We start from the raw sequence: 16957 nt of genomic DNA on the forward strand, positions 1-16957 counted from the left end.
AGATACGCAAATTGTTACATGTCTGAGTGTGTATGTGTGCATGCCTGAAATCTGATTGAATGACACAGGAAACGAATGATGAGCGCCCAATGGCAGCCGTCAGTCGGCTCTACCCAGGTATGCAGCCTGTTGTGCAATGACCCCGAGTTTGTAAAGCGCACAGAGCTTGGTCTCAAACAAAGTTTAGGCGCTATATTGAGATCCATATCATCATGATCATCCTCCTACGTGGGGTAGGGGTGGGGAGGGTGCAGCATCTTCACATGTGTCCATTACCTTCTCCGCAGAATCAGTCTCCTCAAAGCTGACAAAACCGAAGCCACGTGACTTGCCCTGAGCGTCCGTCATCACCTGTGCACACACACACACACGTACGTGCATACACACACACACACACGCACACACACACCACACAGCGTGGTTTGTCCAATGGGGATACAGGATACAGAGGCAGCTTTGTTTGACCAATGGGGATACAGGATACAGTGGGAGCGTGGTTTGACCAATGGGGATGCAGGATACAGAGGCAGCGTTGTTTGACCAATGGGGATACAGGATACAGTGGCAGCGTGGTTTGACCAATGGGGATACAGGATACAGTGGCAGCGTGGTTTGACCAATGGGGATACAGGATACAGAGGGAGCTTTGTTTGACCAATGGGGATGCAGGATACAGAGGGAGCGTGGTTTGACCAATGGGGATACAGGATACAGTGGCAGCGTGGTTTGACCAATGGGGATACAGGATACAGAGTAATTAGGATACATGATTTGCTGGGGTGATGGCCAGACAGAGTTAGCGATGTTTGTCTAATGGGGTTAAAGATTTTGACTGGCCAACCAAAAACAGCGTGGTTTTTTTTTTGTTTTGTTTTTTTCTCAAATGAGAACACCATGTTTTTGATTGACCAACCACAGAAAGCGTGGCTGATTTTGCGTCGCCAACTAGACTACGGGGTTTGTCCAATGGAAGTATAGGATTTAGCTCGGCCAACCATAGGCTGTGTAGTTTTATTTGAGAGAGAGACACAGAGAGAGAGAGAGGGAGAGTGAGATCTGAATTAGTTTTAATATTAAAAACAACAACAAAAAACAACATTTGGCTTTGCTAACGTCTCCAGACGATTGGTGACAAAAAAGTGTGTATGTGTTTGTGTGTGTTTGTGTGTGTGTGTGCGCGCGCGCGTATGTGTGCATGTGTGTTGGAGTGTGTGTACGCATGTCTGTAGCCTATGTCCGTAAGCATGCATGCAGGCACGCATGCACAGATCACTACTACAACATAATCACGCCCCCCCCCCCCCTCCCCCTCTCCCCACGCCCCTCAATCTTTGTAAAATAATCTAATAAAAACTGGATTGTTGTTATAACCTTTGAATGTTTTGTTGTTGTTGTTGCTGTTTTTTTACGCCTATATGTTTTAGAGCTGGAAAGTTATTCTCTCAGTCAGATTGTTGTTAAGTGAATGTTGTGAATAGTGTTGTTTTATCCCCCCCCCCCCCCCTTCCAACCTCTCCCCTCTTTTTTTTTCATTTTTGTTCATGTCTAATAGCACTTAATGTGGATAGACATTAAATGAAACTGAACATAATCACCAGCATAATCACCAACCACGCAAACTGTCCCCCCTCCCTTCACTTCACTCCATCAATACCATCCTTTGACGACAATCACCCAAAAGCCCCCACCCCACCCCTCCCATATATACACGGTGTTATTCCGATTCATTTATTCCTGATTCGCCTATAGCTGAACACGTGATTCCGATTCGCCTAATCCCAGTTTGCCTATATGGACCTGCTCTGTTGCTCTTTCTTATCCTTTAAAACACACACACACACACACACACACACACACACACACAGACACTACTCGACAACATCTTGTACTCGAAAAGACATTGGTTGCTCTTTGATACAAAACAAGTTGAGGGAGAGAGAGAGAGACAGAGACAGAGAGAGAGAGAGACTTTGTGAGAGAAAGAGAGGGAGAGAGAGAAAGACTGTGTGAGAGAAAGAGATAGATAGATAGATAGATAGAGAGAGAGAGAGAGAGAGAGAGAGAGAGAGAGACTGTGTGTGTGTGAGAGAGAGACTGTGTGAGAGAAAAAGATAGAGAGAGGAAGAGAGAGAGACTGTGAGAGAAAGAGAGAGAGAGACTGTGTGAGAGAGATGAGAGAGAGAGACTGTGTGGGAGAAAGAGCGAGAGAGACTGTGAGAGAAAGAGAGATAGAGACTGTATGAGAGAGAGAGAGAGAAGACTGTGAGAGAAAGAGAGAGGTGGGGGGGGGGAAGAGAGAGACTGTGAGAGAAAGAGAATTTGGAATGGTTTATTCACAATCAGGCCACAGCCCCTACTGAAGGGGTGTACGTAAACATAATGCAACTCAACGAAAACACATAAGCAAATAAGCATTAACATAGACAACAAACCGTGCATTGTATCCATGTAAATATATAGACAACAAAAAATACATTATAACTGTTTTACGAAGTAACAATTTCTCTTAATTTGAATGCCTTATATAAGAATACCGAAAAATTATGTACGTCATTGGTATTGCTTGACGACATTAACAAATTCAACTTGAACAGAGAGGGATGCTTGTAGTAATTAGGTTTTATAAATATTTGACGTACATGTTTTAGTGCTGGGCAGCAAAGAACAAAGTGCACCTCGTTTTCTTGGGCTTCATGACATAAAGGACAGACTAAATCATGTGAGAGAAAGAGAGAGACTGTGAGAGTGAGAGAGAGAGACTGTGTGAGAGAAAGAGGGAGAGACTGTGAGAGGCTGAGAGAGAGAGAGAGAGACAGAGACAGAGAGAGAAACGAGAATGGCGGGAAGGCGAAACTGGGTCACACGGTCAACCTCTCCAGAGACCATTAAGAATGACGGCACGACAACAGATTAAACGAATCAAGAATGGGCAGATCGGACCTCATCTGGTGTTGCCTGAGCTGCCTTTGCAGCGCTCAGTTTGGGAAGAGTTTAGAATAATGTTCCAAAGTCTACGTATGGACTTTGCGCAGAGTTAGGAACGTTCTTAAGGATAAGCAAGCCTAGCTGAGATGGCCCATGCACCGCAGGCCTATTCCACACACACACACACACAAGTACCTTGGCGCTGATGATTTTGCCGAAGGGTTCAAAGAGCTGTTTGAGCTTGTCATCGTCTAGATCATCCCCAAAGTTCTTGATGTAAACGTTGTTGAACTTTCGCAGTTTGTCTCCCAGCAGCAGAAGTCGCTCCTTGCGTGGGATGAAGCGACCCACGAATCTGCACACGTTAAAGATCCCACGCACAGCGATTATTATTATTATTATTATTATTTTTTAATTCTTTCTGTCGGATCAACATTCTAATAAAGATAAAGATTAAGGAGAAGCGGCAGTGAAGGAAGCAGGGCTCAACTTCTAGAGACGTTTTCCCTTGCAACACCTGTGGGAAGTGCTGCGCATCCAGAATCGGCCTCTTCTCCCATATGAGGACACACACCGACAGATAAGCCTGCCTGCCTACTCATCTGTCGGTCCGATGGGAGACTCCATTTATTATTATTATTATTAAAGATAAAGAGTGGCAACTCTCTTCATTCACAAGGGTACACAACTTCTAGTCACTGCCGATTCAACGGTAGCAAAAATAGACTTGACTTGAAAGTTGTGTACCTTGAAAATAGAGGGTTCCCTGTCTTTATTGATGTTTAATCCTTCGTTCTCCAGCTGGAGCCAGTTGCATTGCTTGGTTCTAACTTTTTGACAGTTACACGCGACTATATGCCTACGTTGACCGAACCACGTCATTGATCAGTTCTATACTACACACACAGTTAGTAGCGGGTTACGACCATACTAGGCTCTTCCGTCCGAGCAATGCATCTGGCTCCTGAGGTCTAATTGTTCTTTTATGACATTATAACATTTCCAAATTTCAGACTGGGAAATCGACACTTAAGCATCAAACGTACATGGACACAGACACATTTGCATGCGCGCACGCATCGACAGATACACACAAACACACATTCCATTGAACTGAGGTCATAATACAAAGTTTGCCTTTAACAACGGTATCTCCATCACCATTTTTTTCATTGTATTGTCGTTCACACTATTTCCCCCCGAGTAATGCTATTTCACATGTCGTTTTGTATTTGTATTTGTATTTGTATTCCTTTTTATCACAACAGATTTCTCTGTGTGAAATTCGGGCTGCTCTCCCCAGGGAGAGCGCGTCGCTACACTACAGCGCCACCCATTTTTTTGTTGTATTTTTTTCCTGCGTGCAGTTTTATTTGTTTTTCCTGTCGAAGTGGATTTTTCTACAGAATTTTGCCAGGAACAACCCTTTTGTTGCCATGGGTTCCTTTACGTGCGCTAAGTGCGTGCTGCACACGGGACCTCGGTTTATCGTCTCATCCGAATGACTAGCGTCCAGACCACCACTCAAGGTCTAGTGGAGGGGGAGAAAATATCGGCGGCTGAGCTGTGATTCGAACCAGCGCCCTCAGATTCTCTCGCTTCCTAGGCGGACGCGTTACCTCTAGGCCATCACTCCACTATTTCCTTTACTGAAGTATGTTGTCTAACACTCGTTTTCTGTTGAGGTATATATGTCGTGTTACTGAAATATGGTGTCTAACACTCGTTCTGCGTTGAAGTATGGTATCTCTCTATTTTGTCCCCCTACTGAGCGGCTTTGTCTGTCTTTCCGTTAAACTAATTCAATATCTCACGCTTCGTTTCCCAGTATAAAGAGATTTTACAGAACAATTTTTTCCAGTTGAATTAACGTCATGAACAAATTGAAATGACTGTCAAAGAGCTAGAGTGATGGCCTATCTGTAGAAAGCATACAAATCAGGCGAAGTATACATATAACGAAAGCCGTTGTGAATATGCGACGGGTGCATTAGCCGAATGGTTAAAGCGCTGGACTTTCAATCTGAGGGTCCTGGGTTCGAATCTCGGTGCACCTGGTGGGTAAAGGGTGGAGATTTTTCCGATCTCCCAGGTCAACATATGTGCAGACCTGCTAGTGCTTGAACCCCCTTCGTGTGTATGCGCACGCAGAAGATCAAATACGCACGTTAAAGATCCTGTAATCCATGTCAGCGTTCGGTGGGTTATGGAAACAAGAATATACCCAGCATGCACACCCCCGAAAACGGAGTATGGCTGCCTACATGGCGGGGTAAATAAATTATAAAAAAACAAACAAACAAAAAAAAACCGGTCATACACGTAAAATGTTACATGTCTGTCTGAGTATGTATGTGTGTGCGTCTGAAATCTGATTGAATGACACAGGAAACGAATGATGAGCGCCCAGTGGCAGCCGTCAGTCGGCTCTACCCAGGTAGGCAGCCTGTGGTGCAAATGTCCCCGTGTATGTAAAGCGCTTAGAGCTTGGTCTCTGACCGAGGATAGGCGCTATATAAGTATCCACATCAATCAATCAATCAATATGCGACTTCAACATTTTATTGGACAGGTTCCTTGTAAGAGTCCTCCATAGGGATGCCAGGGGTCTTTTAGTATAAATAGCATCCCCGCCTTCTGGAAATTCTGTGCTAGAAATTTCCTCTTTTCTATCACTCTCTTTCTTTCTGCCTTTTTTCATTCTTCACTGTTGTCTCCATTTTCTGCCGTCCCTGTCCATTTCCCTTTCTTTTTTTCAGGCAAGCCTTGGCACGTTTTTTCTCTTTTCCACAGTCTGTGATGTACTATCTGTGCTGTTTTGCTCTGATGACTAGGTAGTGAGATGTAAACACTGGGATGGGCACTAACTGCCCATTCTGCAGTGTTATTTGCCTATATGGCTTTTTAAAATGTATTTTTTGTTTGGCTTTGAAGTATGTTTTTTCTTCCTTTTTTTTACGATTTTTTTGTAATCTGAGGATGGTGAATTAAGCGGAAGAGCTGGCGTCCTCAGCATGGCCTAGTCTTATTTGCCATAAGGAGCGAAATGGATGGGATGCTTTGTCATGAACTGTGTATTGTGGGTTTGTTTTAGTGTTATTTATTTATTTATTATTATTATTTTATTTTATTTTATTACTTTTTTTTAATTTTCCAAAAACATGTATACAATACAGAGAATAGTATGAAACAAACAATACACAACGAACAGTAGCATCTTCCACTACAGATAGAGAGATTAAACAAAATAAAACAAAACAGACTAAACAAGGCAAAACAAATCTGTAACAATAACATTAAAAAAGAAAAGAAAAAAAAAAGAGAAGATTTGTCCAATCATTCAATCAATCAATGTTTACACTTTAATGATTGTAGTAATCATGATGATTTAAGATGACATTAATAATAAATAGCCTGGACCAGTTGTAACATAGCAACAGCATCAATAGTGTCAACTATTACAGTAATGGTATCTAGGGTATCTCGCGAAAGCGAGTGGTGGCATTATACTATCATAATAATAAAGAGCATGAGTATACCACTTCTGCATTATTTGGAAAAGAAAGCTTGTAGTATTTATTTATTTATTTAGATGTGACAGTTTTGTGTTGATGCGGTTGAGCATTTGTATGGTTTGACAGTCCTGATGCTCATGGCCCTGTGTGGTCGGCTGGACTATAAAAAAAAAAAGGAATGAAAAAAAAAGAGAAGAAAAATCCTTGTAAGAGGCTATAGTGTACATGAACAAAGCATCTTAGTCTCTGTCTCTGTCTGTCTCCCCCTCTCTGTTCCACCCTGCCCTGTCTTGTATGATCAATTCATGAGAACAATACATACCATCGAAATGTTATAGGCTCCCAAGTCAGTTTTGACTGTCATTACTTATGTCATTTGCGCAAGAACAAACCATTAGAAAGCTATCATCAATTTATCCGTACAAACCCTTTAAGTTTCGAACTAGTATTAGGTCTTAGTTAGTGTAACTGACTAAGCACGACTTACATAACAATTATGAACAACGTGTATAACTTAAGTTAGTAAGTGTTGCTAACCAAGCATGTATTATAAATGGTGTGTGCTATGCACTACTTAGGTGTGTATAAGTCAATTAAAAGCAGACATTTTTCATGTGTAGATCATGTGTTACTTAGCTGAGGGTATGTTATCTAAAAGAACGTGTGGTATATCAATTGTTGTGTGTTATGTGTGACTGAAAGCTGAGTGTGTGTCATTGTACAAAGCATAATGCGTTGTCTTATGATGAGATCTTTAATGAAATTTCTGTTGATGGTTTTTTCTTTCTTATTTTTCCTACATCCTATGGAGTGATGGCCTAGTGGGTAACGCGTCCGCCTAGGAAGCGAGAGAATCTGACCGCACTGGTTCCAATCCCACAGTCGCTAGTATTTTCTCCCCCTCCACTAGACCTTTAGTGGTGGTCTGGACGCATAGTCATTCGGATGAGACGATAAACCGAAGTCCCGAGTGTAACATGCGTTTAGCGCAGCTAAAATAACCCACGGTAACAAAAGGGTTGTCTCTGGCAAAATTTTGTAGAAAAATCCACTCCGAGAGGCAAAAAATTGCAAGCAGGGAAAGAAAAAAAGGGTGGCGCTCTCAGCGTAGCAACGCGCTCTCCCATCCCTTAATTCTCTCCATACGAACGGCGAAAGAGACGACGTTAACAGCGTTTCACCCCAATTACCATCATCAAAATATTGCAAGCGGAAGGCTCTTATACTGAAGAGGTGGATGTTGACAAAGAATACCACAATTCTGACGACGTAAGCTAAAGGTTGGGTCATTCAGACACCCACTGGACATCCGAGGAGTCTGTGTAGAGGAGAAGAGAGGACTGGCCGTACTGAGAGAGTTAATTTCTCACAGAGAAATCTGTTGTGACGAAAAGAATAATACACCACAACACAACCCTTCCATGAGTGGGGCAATGACCGAATAAACCATCCACCCTTCCTGCCATGCATGCATCCCCCCATCTCTCTCTATCACTCTCTGCTTGACGTCGTAATGGTCACTCACACTTTCTTGCCGTTGAGCAGCATACCGTTGACCTTTTCTATGGACTGGCGAGCCGCTTCCTCCGTTTCAAAGTGAACGAAGCCGTAACCTTTGGAGCCATTGTCGTCACAAGCAATCTGGCCAACAGAAGAGGTTACATATGCATGTATACGCTTCATAAAATTTTGAGGACCACTTCTTGAAAGTGGGCGTGTTTTCTTCTTCTTCTTTGTTTGCTTGTTTTATAATATATATTGTGTTGTGTGTGTGTTGTGGTGTGTGTGTGTGTGTGTGTGTGTGTGTGTGTGTGTGTGTGTGTGTGTCGTATGTGCGAGTGTGTGAGAAGCTACACAGTCTCTACATTACACTTTCCTTTATTTATTTTTTTCTATTATTATTATTATTATTATTGTACATAACCCAGTATATTAGTGAATGAAAAGATGTAAGTGCTGACTTCTAGAGAAGTAAATACATAAGTTGAAATACAGAGAATGATGAACAAACCCCCACTCCACCTCCAACCCCACCCCCCAATCACAAAAAAAACAATTGATCATAAACAAACGAAACCAACCCAAACCATACAATCATATAAAAACAAAACAGGACATACGGACATACAACCGGATCGCAGTTTCATCAGCGACAAAGATGCCGCTACTGAATTTCATCGTGGATCACTTGGGCTGATAATTGTATTGTACTGCACTGCTTTTTTTTTTTTTTTTTTTTTTTTTGGTCACAACAGGTTTCTCTGTGAAATTCGGGCTGCTCTCCCCTTAGGAGAGCGCATCGCTACAGCGCAGCGCCACCTGCCACCTATATATCTCAATCTATCTATCTATCTATCTATATATATATAGAGAGAGAGAGAGGGAGAGAGAGAGAGGTTTATCTCTGCCTGCAAGTGTATGTGTTTTCCAGTCGAAGTGGATTTGTCGACAGAATTTTGCCAGGGACAAACCCTTTTGTTGCCGTGGGTTCTTTTTTATGTGCATGCAAACAACACAGGAGGACCTCAACGGTTTATCGTCTCATTCGAATGACTGACAAGCACCTAGACCAACACTCAAGATCTAATGGAAGGGGTGGGTGGGGAGGGGGAGGGGGGGGGGAAGAGGTTGAGGGGGTGGGGTAGAATATTGGCGAGTGTTGGATTCGATCCCGCTACCCTCCGATTCCCTCGCTCCCTACGCAGAACGCGTTACCACTACGCCACCACTCCACTCCAAACATATCCAATAGTCTACACGCATGACAAAGTACACCATGCATGGATTATTCAGTCAGCCTTTGTTTGGAAATGGCGTGTGTACACATGGGGGAAAGTGCCGATCATAACTTGCGGCATCAGGAGGGTTAACGCATCGATACAGTCTGCCCACCTTTTTGCTTACGTAGTTCCGCGTGCAGTTGTGCTTATTCGATGATGATGATGATGATGGTGATGGTGATTGTGATGATGATAATGGTGGTGATGATGATGATGGTGATGGTGATGAGAATGGTGGCGATGATGATGATGCTGATGATGACAATACTATGATGATGATGGAAGTGGTGGCGATGATGATGATGATGATGATGATGATGATGATGATGATGATGATGGTGGTGATTGTGATGATGATAATGGTGGTGATGATGATGATGGTGATGGTGATGAGAATGGTGGCGATGATGATGATGCTGATGATGACAATACTATGATGATGATGGAAGTGGTGGCGATGATGATGATGGTGATGGTGACGAAGTTCATGATGGTGATGACGACGACAATTATGACGATGATGATGACGACGACGATGATGACAATGCTGACGGTGATGATAATGATGATGATGCACTGCCAGTGTTGTTCTGCCTGTGTGCTTTTGTATTGTTTCTTTCCATTCGTTGATGTGGGAAAGAAAAATCGTTGTTGTGGATACTGGGATTTGTGTGTGTGTGTGTGTGTGTGTGGGGGGGGGGGGGGCGTGGCGGGGGAATATTGGCGAGTGTTGGATTTAAACCCGCTGCTCTCTGATTCCCTCACTCCCTAGGCAGAACGCGTTACCACTACGCCACCACTCCACTCCAAACATATCCAATAGTCTACACGCATGACAAAGTGCACCATGCATGGATTATTCAGTCAGCCTTTGTTTGGAAATGGCGTGTGTACACATGGGGGAAAGTGCCGATCATAACTTGCGGCATCAGGAGGGTTAACGCATCGATACAGTCTGCCCACCTTTTTGCTTACGCAGTTCCGCGTGCAGTTGTGCTTATTCGATGATGATGATGATGATGGTGGTGATGATGATGATGATGATGATGGTGATGGTGATAGTGATGATGATGATGATGGTGGTGGTGATGATGATGGTGGTGATGGTGATGATGATGATAATGGTGGTGATGGTGATGATGATGGTGGTGGTGGTGATGATGATGGTGATAATGGTGGTGGTGGTAATGATGATGATGATGATGATGATGGTAATGGTGATGATGATGATGGTGATGATGATGATGGTGGTGATGATGATGATGGTGGTGGTGGTGGTGGTGGTGATGACGACGATGATGATGATGGTGGTGACAATGACGATAACGACGACAATACTACTCCCGAGGGGGGAGGTGGAGGGGGGGGGGGGGGTGGAGGAGGTTGCGGGCGGCATGGTGGATAAGGGTGGCTGTGGTTACGCTGCTGTGTGTGTGTTGGCATGTGTGCACGCGTGTGTGTGTGTGTGTGTGTGTGTGTGTGTATGTGTGTGTGCGTGTGTGTGTGTGTGTGTGTGTGTGTGTGTGTGTATGTATGTGTGCGTGTGTGTGTTTGTGTGTGTGCGTGCGCATGCGTGAGTGTGTCCGTGCTTGTCATCCAGAAAGAGAGAGACAGACAGAGCAGAGACAGACAGAACAGAGACAGATACAAGGGAGGGGGGGAGGCACATGCGTGGGTTGCAGGGTTTGTTTGTGAAGCGGTGGGGGGTGGGGGGGTCCGTGGGGGGGGGGGAACAGGGGTGTTTGGTGGTGGGGGTGGGGGTGGGTTATGTGAGGTTGGGAGATGGGGGAAGTGGAGTTGGTGGGGGTGGGCTGTCAGCAGACAGAAGGAACACCAGGAACAAAGTTTCAGTAGAAGGAAGAGGAGGAGGGGGTGAGGGGGGTGGTGGAGCTGGAGGACTGGTGGGTGGGTGTTCGGGGGAGGGGGGAGGGCGTGGAAGTGGAAGGGTGAGACATTTGGTAAAAGGAAGACATTGCAAAAGCGGTACTGGGCAAGTTTTTAAATGAGGTGGGGGGATGGGGGAGGGGTGCGTAGGGGTAAGGAGGTGAGGGGATGGGGGGGGGGGAAGGAAAGACGAATGGTCACTCACAATGCATGTCTGGGACGTTTGTCTCTTTCGTGTTCTCTAATGGTTGCTTTTGGCGTCTCACAGTGTTTGTGCAGGTCCTCGCAAAAAAAAAAAAAAAAAAATTCCAGAGTTCCTGTTAGCTTAGCGGCTTCGGCTTCGGGACTTTTTTTTTTTTTTTTTTTTTTTTTTTTGTTTTTGCTGCGACTGTGAGAGACGGTCGTCGGAAAAGAATTGTGCACAGATGGTTTTTATTTTCTTTCTTGTTTTGTGTTTGTTCACGTGTGTGTGTGTGTGTGTGTGTGTGTGTGTGTGTGTGTGTGTGTGTGTGTGTGTGTGTGTGTGTTGTGTGTGTGTGTGTGTGTGTGCGCGTGTGTGTGCAAGTTAAGAGTGGTGCACGTGAGGGGCGTGAGCGAGTTTGCGCGCGCCCTTACGCGAGTGGTGTATGTGTGTGTGTGTGTGTGTGTGTGTGTGTGTGTGTATGTGTGTATGTTTGTTTGTCTCTCTGTGTGTGTGTGTGTGTGTGTGTGTGTGTGTGTGTGTGTGCGTGCGTGTGTGTGTGTGTCAGTGTGTGTGTGTGTGTGTGCGTGTGTGTTGGCATGAGCGTATGATGGAGGCGATGGTTGGTGGAGGCAAGGATGGAGAAAAAAGAATTCACACATACATGGAGAAGAAAAGTATGACAGTCACATGGCCAAACACTCACACAGACAGATAGGCACTCATGCACGTGCGTGCACACACAGTCACACCCTCCACACACATACACTCCCCCCCCCCCCCCAATGTCCCCTTGCATAAGAATCAGATGGCTTGATCAGTTGATGTTAAAAAACCCAAAAAAAAACATAGCAGTTGTTGCTTATTCTATTTAATGTATTGATTTTTTTTTTTTTTTTTTTTTTTTTTTTTTTTTTTTTTTTTGCTTTGGATTTGATTTTCACTTTTGTCTTCGACACACACCCATCCCCCCACGTCCACACACGTACATACACGAACACACACACACACACACCACGCACCTACCTTTCGGAACAGGATGTTGCTGCAGGCAAAGAAAGTATCAAATAGGGACGCACACACACACACACGATACCCCCCCTACCCCCCCACACACGCCTACCTTACGGAAGAGGGTGTTTGCCAAAGGCAGAGGTGTCAAACCCCCCCCACTTTCCCCCCTCCCCCCACTACACACCTGCCTTACAGGACAAGATGTTGCCACAGGCAGAGGTGTCAAACACCCATCCCCCATACCCTCCCTCCAACGCCCCACCCCACCCCTACACACCTATCTTACAGGACAGGATGTTGCCAAAGGCAGAGGTGTGAACCCCTACCCCCCTCCCCCCGAACCCCCCTTAACCCTCCCCCTACGCACACACCAACCCTACACACCTACCTTACAGGACAGGATGTTGCCAAAGGCAGAGAAGGTGTCAAACACCTCCCCCCCCACCCGCCAATCCCCCCACCCCACCCCTACACACACACCAACCCTACACACCTACCTCACAGGACAGGATGTTGCCAAAGGCAGAGAAGGTGTCAAACACCCCGCCCCCTCCTCTAACCCTCCCCCTACACACACACACCAACCCTACACACCTACCTCACAGGACAGGATGTTGCCAAAGGCAGAGAAGGTGTCAACCCCCCCCCCACCCCCCGGTCCCCCCTCTAACCCTCCCCCTACACACACACCAACCCTACACACCTACCTTACAGGACAGGATGTTGCCAAAGGCAGAGAAGGTGTCAAACAGGGCCTTGTTGTCGATGGACTTGTCCAGGTTCTTGATGAAGACGTTGCCCACGCCGGACTTGCGCAGCGAGGGGTCTCTCTGGGACCACATGATGCGGATGGGCCGACCCTTGATGCAGTCAAAGTTCATCGTGTCCAGGGCTCGCTCGGCTGAGGAGGTACAGACACAGATAAGATACATACATATATATATATATTCTTTTTAATTGTGTATGTATGGTAGTCATGTTCGACTATGACCATCTGAACAGCAGAGGGGGCATTTGCTGTCCCGACTATCTGGGCTAGAGTTTTGTTTATAGTGGAGAGTGTCTTGCCCACGTTACACCCCCACTCTCTCGGCCAAGAGGGTTTTAGGACACACACACACACACACATATAAAATGGGTAAAATCGGTCATACACGTAAAAAGTCCACTCGTTTACATTTGAGTGAACGTGGGAGTTGCAGCCCACGAACGAAGAAGGTTATTGAAAAAAAATATTTCCTTTGTCAGCCGAGTTGGTTTTGTCTTCGTACTTTTGTTGGAGGCTGACAGCCGCTCTCCCCGCCTTCGCTTCCTCACTATTGCAAAAAACAACAACAACAACAACAACAAACAAACAACAACAAAAAAACAAACAACAAAAGTGTGGCAGGGGACTCAGAGAATTTCCGAAAGTTGAATATAGAGTTAGTATTATTTGGAAATGATGATATTACAAAAAACAACAAAAAACAGATGAAATATTTTACTATATCATTCTAGTGGCGAAACATTTCATTTATAAATACAGAATAAATAAAATCAAACCATGAATAAAGTACCTCCTAACAGAACTAAGAAACATATATAAAACCGAAAAATATGTACACTCGATGGAAATTATGCCCATAGCATTTTCTAGAAAATGGTACCCATACATAAAAATGATCGAAGGCAACAAGGAGGAGGAAAGACAACAACGAATGTAACGTTTGTTCTTTTATTTATATTTTTTAAATTTTCCTTTCATTTATTTACTTTTTTATGCAGTGCATATGACTTTTTTTTCCTGTTTTTTTTCTCTGTATAAAAACAATGTTGTGTTGTTGGTTTCCGGATCTGTAGTTTAAGTAATGCACAAAAACAAATATTATTAACTACAAATATTAGTTTTGTATGTCTGTATGTATGTATTAAATGTTAAACACGAATAAAATTTTAAAAAAAAAAAAAAAAAAAAAAGATAGTGGCAGGAGAACTTCTTCTGCATTCACTCGTATGCACACGAGTGGGCTTTTACGTGTATGACCGTTTTTACCCCGCCATGTAGGCAGCCATACTCCGTTTTCAGGGGTGTGCATGCTGGGTATGTTCTTGTTTCCATAACCCACCGAACGCTGACATGGATTACAGGATCTTTAACGTGCGTATTTGATCTTCTGCTTGCATATACACACGAATGGGGTTCAGGCACTAAGCAGGTCTGCACATATGTTGACCTGGGAGATCGTAAAAATGTCCACCCTTCACCCACCAGGCGCCGTCACCGTGATTCGAACCCGGGACCCTCAGATTGACAGTCCAACGCTTTAACCACTCGGCTATTGCGCCCGTCGGCAGGGGGACAACCACGTTTTCTTACAATCTCATGCTTTCTCGGAATCCCGCGCTTTTTCGCAAACGTGGGGGGGGGGGGGGGGGGGGGGGGGGGGGGGGGCGCCTTCCACGCTTTCTCGCTATAAAGGGGGCGTGGGGGTGACGGTTGCGAGCGAGTAAGCGTGGGCTTGTTGCGGGATTTCCAAACCTCCGCAGGATTAAAAAAAAAAAAAAAAAAAAAAAAAAGGGCGAAAATTTCACACAACACCACTGCGCGCTTTCCAAAAGCTGCCATTAAAGGGTGATGTGTCACAGACAATGAGTTCCCCAAATCGCCAATGGAGGGTTGAATCGGATATGTCACTTTTACGATTAATCACTCTACGTCCGGCCCCCCCACACACACTAATAGCGTTTTATTAATCTGCCCCCCCCCCCCCCCCCCCGTAACCTTCCTCCCCACTCTTATCCCTTTTCGTTTTTATGGACAAACCCCTACGACAACGGAACTTTTTCGAGGTCATAATAAATATTCAAATAAGAGGTCACAACTATCACGTGACCTGCGTGGCCGTGATGACAGGTCACGCCGTATTTTCGAGCCTGTCTTGTTTATGGTAATTTGCTGAATGGCTGAAATGACATCGCGTTGGAAAATCAAAGAAGGCAAACATTCATTCAAAGGAAATGACTTAGGTAGTTTGTATTTTATACTCCTTGTTTTGTTCAATAAATAAACTTATCGTGCCAAACTAAATGCGTTCATTTTGACATGGTGCAGTATGCGACATCATATGATATTTTTTCAATGGTTACCAAAGCCAGATACTTAGGAAAACTGCAAGACATTAGTAGCTAAGATATGATAGTCAGTCGTGTCCGACTATGACCATTAGAACAGCAGAGGAGGCAACTGCTATCTGGGCTAGAATTTGATTATAGTGGAGAGTGTCTTGCCCAAGTTACATCACCACTCTCTCGGCCAAGAGAGCTTTTAGGACAGTGGGCGTTGGAAAGGTTCCCAAAGGCCAACTGGCCCCCAGGGCTGCAGCACTAAGAGCCGGTAATCATCTTTGTCTCCTAGTTGGAGAGTCATAGTTCTTCACAAACGACTAAGCTGTAAATGACTTTCCATTGTAGTGGATAAACCATTGGTGATACAGCTCCCACTTTGCTGTTGGCCCAACTGCAGGTTTGTGTCAATCTGATACAAACTGAGCGTAATGACAGACAAAATGCCTGAGTGGCTTCGATATAAAATAGATAGATAGACAGACAGACAGACAGGCAGATAGATAGATAGATAAATTGACAGATTGATAGACAGATAATGAATTTTGCAAAAGGACTGGAGCAAAGACAAAAACGATCTTCTTCTAGTGGAGTGATGGCCTAGAGGTAACGCGTCCGCCTAGGAAGCGAGAGAATCTGAACGCTCTGGTTCGAATCACGTTTCAACCGCCGATATTTTCTCCCCCTCCACTAGACCTTGAGTGGTGGTCTGGACGCTAGTCATTCGGATGAGACGATACACCGAGGTCCCGTATGCAGCATGCTCTTAGCGCACGTAAAAGAACCCACGGCAACAAAAGGGTATTCCTGGCAAAATTCTGTAGAAAAATCCACTTCGACAGGAAAAACAAATAAAACTGCACGCAGGAAAAAATACAAAAAAATGGGTGGCGCTCGACGCATTCTCCCTCTGTTGTGATAAAAAGAAATACAAATACAAATAGAAATACTGTTTGGATAGTCATGAATGTCCTGATGTCACAGGAAAACAAACAAACAAAACTTCACGACGGATACAATTAAATCCGTAAAACCTTTTGATGCCTAAAAAAAAAAAAAAAAAACACACTTCGACACACTTCAGGATGAATACCAAGAAGTTGCAATATCTCAACAACACATTGTATCGTCTTAGCAGACGCTACGTAGTGGCTGTCTCAAGACACTGGCAGATTACTGTATGTTCTGCCTGGACTTCCAAATGTGGCTGACAGCGTTTGGTCGATCATAATTCAGTTCAGTGTCGTCTCTGAAGCCACTCGGAAAACTTCCACTTATTCTGTCATTCTGAAGAAAAGAAGAAGAAGAAGAAGAAGATGATGATGATGATGATGATAAGGAGGAGAAGGAGAACGAGAACAAAAAGTAATATTTGCAAGAAAAAAGAAAAAGAAGATGATAGAAAGAAGAGAGAGGAAGAGGAGGAAAAGGAGGAGGAGGAGGCAGAGAAGAAGAAGATGATGATGACGATGAAGACGAATATGATGATGATGATGATGATGATGATGATAAGGAGAACGAGAACGAGAACAAAAAGTAATGTTTGCAAGAAG

The 16957-nt window shown here is 44.4% G+C and overlaps 1 protein-coding gene across 1 annotated transcript in view; it reads right to left on the reverse strand.

Moving 5' to 3' along the window:
• LOC143276889 (polyadenylate-binding protein 4-like) overlaps positions 1-16957 on the reverse strand; it is a 43778-nt gene that overhangs the window by 14500 nt on the left and 12321 nt on the right. The window contains exons 2-5 of the mRNA XM_076581545.1: positions 13007-13200; positions 7966-8081; positions 3121-3280; positions 277-351 (exon numbers count right to left, since the gene is read on the reverse strand). Coding sequence (XP_076437660.1) covers positions 277-351; positions 3121-3280; positions 7966-8081; positions 13007-13200 — 545 coding nt within the window. The remainder of the gene's footprint in view (positions 1-276; positions 352-3120; positions 3281-7965; positions 8082-13006; positions 13201-16957) is intronic.

This window comes from Babylonia areolata, chromosome 33 (genome assembly GCF_041734735.1).
Source record: "Babylonia areolata isolate BAREFJ2019XMU chromosome 33, ASM4173473v1, whole genome shotgun sequence".
Taxonomy (NCBI): domain Eukaryota; kingdom Metazoa; phylum Mollusca; class Gastropoda; order Neogastropoda; family Buccinidae; genus Babylonia; species Babylonia areolata.